This window comes from Trifolium pratense, linkage group LG2, assembly GCF_020283565.1.
Source record: "Trifolium pratense cultivar HEN17-A07 linkage group LG2, ARS_RC_1.1, whole genome shotgun sequence".
In the NCBI taxonomy this organism is placed as follows: Eukaryota; Viridiplantae; Streptophyta; class Magnoliopsida; order Fabales; family Fabaceae; genus Trifolium; species Trifolium pratense.
In genome coordinates, this window is record NC_060060.1 from 19,934,277 (window position 1) to 19,946,598 (window position 12,322).

Sequence of the window (12,322 nt, forward strand, 5' to 3'; positions counted from 1 at the left end):
TTTTTCTTATTCACAAAAGGTATAGATACATTCTACTTGTATAGACTTATTATAATAATAATAATAATAATTGGGCCTAATACATTCTACTTATATAGACTTATCATGCATATATAATATGATTCTTTGATAATTTAATGGAGGAGTTATTATCACAAAAGATTATTTTTCTCTTATTTCCTTGATCAAGCTTCATATGACTTAAAATGTTCCTCAATCATATTCCTTGGCAAGCGCACACGAGGTGACATAGTAGATAGAGTTACTATGGGCTGTTTTTTTAAAAGATCATGAGATTGCCCATGGTCAAGTTTCCATGTATCTAACGGCTAGACATATAGAGAAAGCCAAATCAAATATGATCGCTAAATACCATTTACTTATAACTACTTGCATTTGAGGCTTTTCCATTTACACTTAGTATTTATACGGTGTACGTGAACAATACCTTTTGTTTTTGTCAAAATATATTTTTTATTTAAAAAATTAATATAGAGATTTATTTTTGTAACACACAGAATAAAGTGTGTTGTTAACCAACTTTACTACTTAATATTTAACCACAAAATAAGTCTCACAACTACTGAAAATAATGTTGAATTTATAATAGAAGTGACTCATTAATTCAATACCTTAAATTTTTTGGTGGAGAGATGTCACATCTTCCTATCTTGTGGTCTTAAAACACCGACTCCGTTGTTTTTCCCAAATTTTCTTAGACTCCCCAACAAAAAGTATACGTTTTAACCAATTTTTTTAACATATATATAATTAATCAATTTAATTACTTTATTAACTAATAAAATCACTCGTTAATTAACCATTATTATTTTATAGGATAATGCTTCAGTGCACGACAGGATTTGTCATCTAAGCGCACGATGTACTCAGTAATTATACTTTGTTTTATGCATCTAGTAACACCAATTTTACTTTGGCATTTTCTATGTATTTTTTTTTGACATACCTTAATTATATATAATTTTGTTAAATTAGTAGTTCCTCCCGATTTAATGAAAAATTAATATATATGATCCTACAATGAAAAATTAATATATACTAGAACTTTGACCCATGCGGTGCATGGGTCTAATTAGGTGTAATATGTAACAATAAAAAATAAAATACAAAAATTCTAAGAGCATTTTCAATAAGAGTAGTATAGGGAATTTAATGGACTAATTATTCTATATTTGTTTATGTGTTTATTTTATATTTTATATATTTTTTAAATAATTTTGGAACCCCATCGTTTTGTTTACTTATTAAAAAAAAATTGCTGATAACTAAAGGTTAAAAAATTGATGATAATTAAAGGTTAAAAAAAAACTAAAGACATAATCAATAACATAAACTTAAGTAGACATCCATAAATAAATAAAAATTGTGATTAATTCCGCCGTTCAAATTTATTGAAGACAGGGTTAACATATTAGGATTCCTAAATTCTTTCATAATTGAAGCACATATTTTAGCGGTTGAAATGTTTTATTGTAAGTAAGGGATGCAGGTTCGATGACAAATCTGTATTTTTTTAATATTAAGCTGCAATAAAAAGAAAGAGAAAATGAGAGGGGAAAAAATTTAGTTTAGGGTTAGCTTATGTTAGCAAGCTTATAATATAAGAGATTATCGGTTTTTAATTGTTTAAATTGTACAATGAAAATTGATGGTGCTTAATTATCGTATGAAATCTTTCCTATGAAAGTTGATGGAGCTTAACACTTTGTGGATATAATTTAAATCACAATTGGTCTGCTAGTGCATATTGTATCAATTGATCATCGGTTAATATTAAATATGCAATGTTAAAATCAAAATAATGAATGCGATTAATGACATAACTATAGTTGTGTTTGGTTGTATTGCAAAAAAAAAAATGATTTAGCAGAATTGAGTTTGATAATAACTTTCCAAATTACACGTGATAATAACTTTCCAAATTACACGTGATAATAACTTTCCAAATTTCACATAATAATTATTCTCTAAATTTATGATCCGGTAGAAAAAAAATCATTGATCAGGAAAGACATAAAAATATTTCGTGATGAATAATATAGTCAACAATAATTTTGATATGATATACTTTTAAAATTGATGGTGCTTATCAATTATTGCACATAATTTTAATCACAATTGATATACTTGCCATAGTGGTTGGAAATATTGCCTTGCATCGAAGGGTTGCGAGTTTGAATCATAGTCAAGACAAAATTGTATTATTTTTTAATAAAAATTGCAAGATAAAATGGAGGGAAAACAGGGAAAACAAATTAGGGTTTAGAGTTTGCTTGTGTATACAAGCTTATAATACTAGAACTTTGACCCATGCACCGCATGAGTCTAATTAGGTGTAATATGTAATAATAAAAAATAAAATACAAAAATTCTAAGAACATTTTCAATAAGAGTAGTATAGGGAATTTCATGGACTAATTATTCTATATTTGTTTATGTGCTTATTTTATATTTTATATATTTTTTAAATAATTTTGGAACCCTGTCGTTTTGTTTACTTATTAAAAAAAATTGCTGATAACTAAAGGTTAAAAAATTGATGATAATTAAAGGTTAAAAAAAAATTAAAGACATAATCAAGAACATAAACTTAAGTAGACATCCATAAATAAATAAAAATTGTGATTAATTCCGCCGTTCAAATTTATTGAAAACGGGGTTAACATATTAGGATTGCTAAATTCTTTCATAATTGAAGCACATGATTTAGCAGTTGAAAGATTTTATTGTAAGTAAGGGATGCATGTTCGATGACAAATCTGTATTTTTTTAATATAAAGCTGCAATAAAAAGAAAGATAAAATGAGAGGGGGAAAAATTTGGTTTAGGGTTAGCTTATGTTAGCAAGCTTATAATATAAGAAATTATTGGTTTTTAATTGTTTAAATTGTGCAATGAAAATTGATGGTGCTTAATTGTCGTATGAAATCTTTCCTATGAAAGTTGATGGAGCTTAACACTTTGTGGACATGATTTAAATCACAATTGGTCTGCTAGTGCATATTGTATCAATTGATCATCGGTTAATATTAAATCTGCAATGTTAAAATCAAAATAATGAATGTGATTAGTGACATGACCATGGTTGTGTTTGGTTGTATTGCAAAAAAAATTGATTTAGTAGAATTGAGTTTGATAATAACTTTCCAAATTACACGTGATAATAACTTTCCAAATCTCACATGATAATTATTCTCTAAATTTTAATATGATATACTTTTAAAATTGATGGTGCTTATCAATTATTGCACATAATTTTAATCATAATTGGTATACTTGCCATAGTGGTTGGAAATATTGCCACCCATTGAAGGATTGCAGGTTCGAATCCTAGTCAAGACAAAATTGTATTATTTTTTAATAAAAATTGCAAGATAAAATGGAGGGAAAATAGAGAAAACAAATTAGGGTTTAGGATTTGCTTGTGTATACAAGCTTATAATATAAAAGATAAAAGATGATTCACATTATAGACAAAATACATTAGTTTTTCAATGAATTTAAAAAGTAAAAATTTATTTATAATAAGGCCGGAGGGAGTAAGTAACTAAAAACTTGATGATACTGATACTTATTGTGAAATTTATTTAAAAATAAAAATAAATTAAGTGTTTGTTTTGTAAGTCCAATAAGTTATTTTATAATTTATTGGATTAATTTATAAATTTGTATGATAAAAATGAGACGTTTTTGGTAAAAAGTTTCTCTAATTAGCTTATAATATTTTTAGATGCTATTTCAAATACCGTTTGACTTATTTTTTTGCTTATGAACATAGTTTATACAAATAAATAAATTTTTAGGTTAATTCATAAGTTTTCGCTAATAAAAATATTAGTTTTATAAGTTATTTTCTCATAAGCTATCCTGAAAAACTTAGAATAATATATAAAAAGCTCATTTATTTGTATAAGTAGTTTTTCATAAGCTCAAAAATAAGCCATTTCAAACGGACTTTAAATCATTTTTTACTAAAAAAGACAATAAAGATCATATAGTTAATTCCTTATCTAAAGTAAACTGATATAAATCATCAATAATATAAAAAAGGGCCAGCGCAGAGGCGAACATGTCGTGCATATGGCTATCGTGCCATATACTGTTGATAACTAAATAACGATTTATGAAATATTAGAATATGACATTTGCGTACCCTTTTTATATATGAGAAGGAAGTTGTCTTTCGTGTAAAGTTCATTCAGTGTAATCCTCGCCGTTCATTTCTTTTTTGTTTGCTAGAGGTTTAATTAAAAGGGTCATGTTAACTTGTGTCAAGGGCAAAAGTAAAAATGCACAATTTGCAAAAAGTAATTTCCTTATTTGCTTCCTTAACATGTGCCTTAACATGTTAACATTATCCCAATTAAAAAGGTAAAATTAAAAGGTTGAGATCCACACTTTATTATATGCAGTGAAATTATCACCTGAGATAATCCACTCCCTTATACATGACACCGCAGACAAAATCATGTATGAACCCACGATCCAACACATTTACACAAAGAATTGTACATACATTTCACGATCATAGGTTTTCGGCACAAATGTTTGGGACAATCTGAATCTTCAAAACATCTACTGCTCCTTGCAGCTGTAATGATGAAAGATAATAAAATAATATAATTAAAATGTTATAAACCAATGTGTACAAATTAAAGAAGGATACTTGAAAACAATAAAAATGACTTAACTTTAACGTTTGTTTAAGACAATAACTATCCTATTTGTTTTCTACGGTGTCCAATGTAAACTTTGCTATCTTTCTTTTGTAATGTGCTATTTCTTTTATGACTTGTTTTGATGTGTGCCGTACGTCTATGAGAAAAAAAAAGTAGCTTAGCGTCGGCCTGTTCGACTCTATTATATGTGTTGACTTTTCAAAAATTAACTTTAGAGTTAGATGGGCCGAGGCTAAATTATTTTTTTTTGACTTTCTAAATATTGACTTTAGAGTCGGATTGACCGAGACTAACTTATTTTGTTGAATTTCTAGATGTTGACTTATGTAACGCCACATGTAATTAGAGTCAGGTTTAAACTCGCCACAACCGACCCTAAAAGCTATTTTTCTAGTAGTGTGTTTTGACGGAATTTGGCCTGAGCATTTATTCATATTTTCTCAAATATCATTGTCCATTGTCTAATAGTTGAAACAAATATAAAGTATAGCGTGTAGGATAGTATGAAACTTTTTTTTTTCACCATCAGTTTAATCTAGTTCGAGGTCAGTTCTGCCACCAAATAGTTTCAGTCCCCTCCTGATCATAGTTGCGGAGATCGAACTATAGTTCTCTCTATCAAATTTAGCGTCTAACGATTGATATATCGATAGTTCTCTCTATTTTAATTTTTTCTAATAAAGTATCGCTCATGATTTCTTTCCTTAAATAACAGTGGTTTCACGTTCACCTAAACAAAAAAGGGAAAATAATATATGCACATACAATGTAAACTAATTTTACACTGTCATTCAATACCAACCGTGTATCCCGCCAAATCGTCCCACTACACCCCACTTCTATTATATGACATGAAGAAATACTTGATTCTCATTGGATGTCAGTGTAGAATTTATTTACACTGGCATAACATATCAATTAAACTCGACAAAAAAAAAACTTGATAAATTCGAAGAAAACATCATAAATTTTTAAAAACCTTCATAAATTTATAATCACCACCATCATCTTTCTTCTGTCTGTTTAAAAATATCTTGAAAAACTAAAGCTTTACCACACACATTTGCGAAAATGAAAGGCAAAAAATATGCTATTTAACATATAATAAAATTTAAAAAGAAAAAGAATGACTTACCTTCAACATTTGTTACAACAAGAAATAGCAAAAGAAAGATAATTATATCATAAACTAACTTTATTTCAGCCATAATTCTCCACACGACATGTAACAATTCGTTTTTATCGCTGCATAATTTATAAAATTGATCATGTCCACTCCTTACATCAATAAAATAATTTTTTAGTGCTTATTGCGTGGTAAAAACCCCTTCATGATACTAGAATAATTATTAAATGTCCCTTAAGTACATGAATGGTTTATTTTGTCCTTTAGAAAACTTAATAAAGAGGTGACATAAACTATTATTTTTTTTCTTTTTTTTTTTTTACTAAATTTCCTTTATTTTTATAACTTTTCATAATAGGAAAGAGGTGTTGAACCTATTGCTTACAGCACAAGTTACTTATGTAACTACAATGTGCGTGGATCATGTAGACTAGCATAGCTTTCTATGAGTTAGTTAGTTAGTTAGACTGGTGTTGCCAGTTAAGTTTTTTAAAGAAGTTAGATTCAGAACTGTGTATATATTTACTCATTGTAACATTATCTTCTTCATCATCAATTCAATAATCAAAAGAAGTTAGGTTCTATAATCTTCCATCATGATTGATAACTACATGAAGAGGAAATTCATAAAAGATGTGATTGTTGGATCAAAGTTAACTATGGTACATCACAAAGCCAAGCCGATACATACGATAGGCGAAGGAAAGACTCCCATTTCATAGCACCTGAGAAACGCTAGTTTGATCGAGGATTGGAGTGTCATCAAATTTATTGTTTGATCAAAGTTAACTACCAAAATTGGTACATTAATTCATTGTGATTGCTTCATGTAACCCCTAGGCTATTACAACTGTGTATGTTGGATTTTTTTGTTTATCAATAATTCTTCAAATCAAAAGTTCATGATTGGTATTATTTATGAAGCCTAGATATATGATACGAGACATATATATGCGAAACAGTCATACAAATATGACAATAGAGGAAAATTTTAAAATTTAAGATACAATACGGCTGGGATATAAAATTTCAAATTAAATATATAAATATAAATTATACAAACATAACTAAAATTGATGATAAAATAAATATTTACATTATTAAAATTATGAAATCAAGATAGTGAGTACATATGTTAAGTACCATCTAAAATGAGTATCATTAATTAGTATTAATATTAAGGGTAAATGTGTTTTAAGTCCCTATAAAATCACGAACTTTTAAGTCTAGTCTCCGAAAAAATTTACTCAATTTTAGTCCATATTTATATTTTATGGAGACTATTTTGAGGGACTAAAAGTAACTATTTTTTGTTAAAACTTTTTCAAATAGAGACTATTCTTACTAAGTGCAATATTACGAAGCACTCAAATTACTATTAAAATTTAATAGGACTAAACTTGAAAGCTTAGTCCTAAGATTGTATAAAAGAAAGAAATTATATAGATAAAAAGAGTCGCAAAATACGGTAACCTATTTGCAAGAAAAAATTGATCATTGAGATACATGTAAAAAAAAAAAGAAGTTACTTAACTTCTATTTTTCTCATTATATATTTGAAAAGTCATAAATATTATGTGAATTAAGAATTTACAAACCATGTAATTCGAAAACTAAAATATAAAAGGGTAGAGATTCGTTAAGGGTATAATAGGAAAAATAGTTAAGGATATAATAGGAAAAAAACATTAATGTAAAACGACTTATAATTTGGTACAATTTTTTCCTCTTAAAGCGACATATAATTTGGTATGGATGGAGTATTACATAATTGGCCTTCAACTTGAAATTTGGCCTTGTAAGTGAATAAATTCGAAGCTTTGGACACTACAAGAAAACAATGATTTACTGGCGGCCAAAAGCCCTCAGTAATGCACAATTTTCGTCAAAAATACATGCATTACTGACGGCCATGGACCCTCAGCAAAATACTCGCCGGTAATGGTTACTGGCGGCCCAGGACCGTCAATAACGTTACTGACGGCCTGGAGCCGCCAATAAAGCACAACGGTCTCATCAAAAAGGCAATGCATTTGTGACGGCCTGCAGCCGCCAATAACGGAATTCGAGGGTGAATTCCTGGCGGTCTGCAGCCGTCAGTAACGCTTAATTAATTTAAAAAAAATAATTTAATAATTTAATTATTTAAAAATCAATATTAATAATATTGATTTTTAAATAATTAAATTATTAAATTATTTTTTAAAAATTCTAGTTTTAATAATTTAATTTTTTTTAAAAAATAATTAAATTAAATTAATATTATTGATTTTTAATAATTTAATTATTTAAAAATCAATATTAATAATATTGATTTTTAAATAATTAAAAATATTGATTTTTAAATAATTAAATTATTAAATTATTTTTTAAAAATTCTAGTTTTAATAATTTAATTTTTTTAAAAAAATATACTGCATATTAAATATTTAAAAAATATTAAATATAATTTTATTTTTACAAAAAAATATTAAAATTTAATTAAAAGCATAATAAAAATACTTAACATAAGCATAATTAAACATAATAATAATATTGTCATTACAAAAAGAAAACAATTAAACATAATATAAATTGTCGTTATGTTATACAAATAATTAAATCAACAACAGATAATTAAAATTACACATCAAGGTTGGTCAGGCGGCTGATATAGTGGTCGCTTCCCCTTGCTACTGTATGTTGGTTGACGCGACCTTCCTCGGCCTCGGCCTCTACCTCCCTCATTTATTATGACTGCGGGGAGTGACGTTCGCGGAGGTCGTGCCACAGGCCTATGAACGAAGTTAATTGGGGCTTGATTGGGATCAAAGCTGGCTTGATTCGGGAAGAAGTTGTCTTGGGGTTGATTGGGGTTGTCATGTGGGATTATGAAGTCTTGTTGATATGGATTTGATGATCTCTGTCGATGGTATTCGGTGAAAGCAGTTTGTTGATTATTTCTACCGCTTCCGCCACTACTGCTTCCACTTGTTTGCCCAACAGGATCAACAAATTGTAAATGAATTGGTTCATTATTAAGCATTTGACTCATATCCTCTATGCTCATACTCAGTAGTGGATCACCCTCTCGGTACTCCGGCAGCTGATTCAAATTGACCATGCTATTCAAATCCGGTCGATATTCTTGTTCACCGGCATTTTGATTTTGTCGTGCCGATCCCTGAGATGATGATCCAACCCCCGCCGGCGCCGGCGCCCTCTGCTGCACAAAGAATTCCTGCAATAGAAGTTGGACCCGTTGGTCCACCCGCTCATTAAATGTTGCTTCGTACTCATCGCGGAATTCTTCTCGATACGTGGCCCTCATTCGCGCTTCATACTCATCATCGGTTTCCTGTCTTTGAGCTGGACGAGAGCGTCCTGTACTAGATGAAGATGAAGATGTGTAAGTGACATCTCTCAAACCAGTTGGGTCACTTGCATATAAAGAAGATGTACACCCAGCAGCGAATTTGCGACCTCGAGTCGCACCACCAGCATTCTTAACAAAAGCCAACGACATCTTGTTTCGACGAACCTCCTCATTATCTCGCCTATGAGGTGGTAGTCGTAGTTGGCTTGCATTATATTCTTCAGCCCAAATTTGCGTCAACCTCTACAATAAATTAAAAAATAATTATAATTAATTAATTATAATGTTTAAATATAATTATAATGTTTAAAAAATAATGTTATAAGAAATAAATAATAAATAATATATATAAATACTTACCGAAACTTCTTGCGCCCTTGCCCCCGTCCATTCACCGGAATCTGCATACTTGTGCATCATGTCATTCATTTCCATAAAGGTGGGTGGACGACCAAATTGTTGAATGAACTCAAGACGAAGCGTTCCGGCAGATTTCGACCCTCCAGAGTGTACGCACGCACGATTGGCTTCATCGGTATTTCTGTTGGCTTTGTTCTTTATACACTTTGCCTTATACTCTTCCTCTTCTCATCTGAGGCACAACATAGGGTATGAATTACCAGCGAGCCAAAGTGGTGGTTTTGAAGGATCCTTTTTAATCTTTTTCCGCGCTTCAAAAAGTAGGGTCGACAGACGCTTGGTGGCTTTTTTGTTGAATATAGCCTCAATAGCCGCTGTGTGGTGATTTAGCCAAGTTACTTGCGACTACGAAAAATAAAGAAAAATTGTTAATAAATTAGTAAATATATGTTTAGTAACAAAATTGATTGGATAAAAAAGTAATTATAAATAAAAAGTACCCTGAAGCCATTCCAAAATTGTTGATATCCACGCTCATCTGCCCTGACCTCCGTCCAGTTGAGATATGGAGCCTGGAATTTGGATTTCAATGCATTATTGATTGCCTTATTCGCCGGATTTTGGGGTTGCAAACTGCACAATATATATATATATATATATATATATATATATATATATATATATATATATATATATATATATATATATATATATATATATATATATATATATATATATATATATATATATATATTAGTTAAGAATAATAATCATATATATATCCAATTAATTTATTAAACACAAATTCTTAATAATAATTAACTTACTCTGTGGCGGTATATGGCATGATGATGGGTCTACCACACCGGTCAACCAACAATTCATTTTGAGGAGCTAGAAGAGCAATATCGGCAATTTCCTCGTCCTCGTGGTCATCATCGTCGTCGTAGGAGTCGTACTCCTCTTCCACACCATCTACGGTTCGAGACTTGGGCATACCCTCCAACCATCGATTCCGAACAACGCGGCGGGGTAAAGCACGTCTACGTCCACCGCGTCCGCGTCCTCCGCGTCCGACACCCGGTGGTGGTGGAATATCATCAATGTCATCATCGACATTGTCATCATCGAAATTTTCTTCATCTAGATTCATCTATAATAAAAAAAATATATGACAAATATATTTAAATAATTAAGAAATACATGACAAATATATATATATATATATATATATATATATATATATATATTGTTTTATAATTCATCATCATTAAACGATAAACAAATGCAACCAAAAACAAATATTCAAGTACAACGATTAATATTATTACAATGTGGATAACTATATTATAAAATTAATTGTCATCCCAATCTGATACATCTTCATCATCACTGCCTTCATCATCACCATTAGCTTCGACGTCCTCTTCATCAACATCACCATCAGAAGGTACTTCTTCGGCTTCTTCTTGTACACAAAGTTGATTAAAAGTTTCAACTGCAATGACATCATCAACATTGGACATCTCATCTTCCTGATATGGTTCATCTTCACGTTCATCTATCTCATTTTTTTCAATCAGACCCCTTGGTTTTGATGTTATTGCGGCACACCAACCTCGTTTATCCCTTGTAGTCGATGGATAAGGGACATAGTGAACTTGTCTGACGTTATAAGCCATAGCAAACGGATCATACAATGGATAATGTTTGTTCATTTTTATGTCCACGGTATTAGTCTTTGAATCATATCGGGTACCTCTATTTGAAGGATCAAACCATTTACAGTAAAACAACACGACTGTTTTCTTGTAATCAAGGTAATTGTATTCGATTTCAAATATGTTCTCAATGACACCGTAAAAATCTCCTTCACCATTTTCAGTCACACCTTTCATACACACTCCACTGTTTACTGTTGTTTTTCCTTCACTCCAACTGTGTGTCTCAAATCTGTAACCATTGACAAAGTAGGTGTGCCATTGTTTAACGGTTGACTTTGGGCCATCAGATAAGTTTCTCAAGTGTTGTATGATACGAGTTGCGGGTGTTTGTTGGTACATGTATTCTTTGAACCATGCTGGAAATTGCGAATTGATTTGAGCAGAAGTATGTTGTGTTAAAAACATCCTAAGTTATTAAATATCGTTAGTTATAAGCGAACTTAATTGGAATAAATAATTATTTATTAACTAATTAAAAATACTCACTGTAAATATGGCTCGACTTCATTGCAATTAATCAGCAAGTGAACATGCGCCGAATAGAGAACTTTGTCACCAGGATACAACACTTTCTCACCACCACCATTACGACCAGGCAAGCTGAATATTGACATGTTTAATGGGTGAATTCTCACAGGCCGAGATGTTTCAGTTTCATTGCGAATATGGCTTGATGACAACGTGTCTTTGAAGTAATGCGAACAAAAGTAAATTGTTTCACGGTGTAAGTATGTTGCACAAATTGAGCCTTCGACCCTAGCTTTGTTTTTCACGGCACGTTTTGCATAACCCATGAACCTTTCGAACGGGTACATCCATCTATATTGAACCGGCCCACCAAGTCTAGCCTCGTATGCAAGATGCACCACAACATGCTCCATAGAATCAAACAAGGCAGGAGGAAATATTCTCTCCAACTTACACAAGATCAGTGGAATGTCATTTTCCATCTTGATGAGATCAGCCTCTCTTAGCGTTGTCGAACACAAATTCTTGAAAAATTGACTGATTTCAATAAGCGGATTCAATACATGTTGGGGTAAAGAACTAAATGCAA

The 12,322-nt window shown here is 30.6% G+C and overlaps 1 protein-coding gene and 1 long non-coding RNA gene across 2 annotated transcripts; both read right to left on the reverse strand.

Moving 5' to 3' along the window:
• Window positions 1-4,305: 4,305 nt before the first annotated feature.
• Window positions 4,306-6,045, reverse strand: LOC123906866. The gene is made up of 2 exons (XR_006809046.1): window positions 5,836-6,045; window positions 4,306-4,612 (listed from the first exon to the last, which is right to left on the reverse strand). It is a non-coding gene; the product is annotated as an uncharacterized LOC123906866 (long non-coding RNA).
• Window positions 6,046-8,401: 2,356 nt separating this feature from the next.
• LOC123906867 lies at window positions 8,402-9,763 on the reverse strand. The gene is made up of 2 exons (XM_045956882.1): window positions 9,542-9,763; window positions 8,402-9,424 (listed from the first exon to the last, which is right to left on the reverse strand). Exons 1-2 carry the CDS (start codon window positions 9,614-9,616, stop codon window positions 8,456-8,458), a joined length of 1,044 nt encoding a protein of 347 aa, XP_045812838.1. The 5' UTR covers window positions 9,617-9,763; the 3' UTR covers window positions 8,402-8,455.
• Window positions 9,764-12,322: the final 2,559 nt, after the last annotated feature.

Coding starts and splice junctions, on each gene's coding strand:
- LOC123906867 (XM_045956882.1), bottom strand. CDS start 9,616: ATGGAAATGAATGACATGATGCACAAGTATGCAGATTCCGGTGAATGG. Junction 9,425..9,541: donor CAAGGGCGCAAGAAGTTTCG/GTAAGTATTTAT, acceptor AATTTATTGTAG/AGGTTGACGCAAATTTGGGC.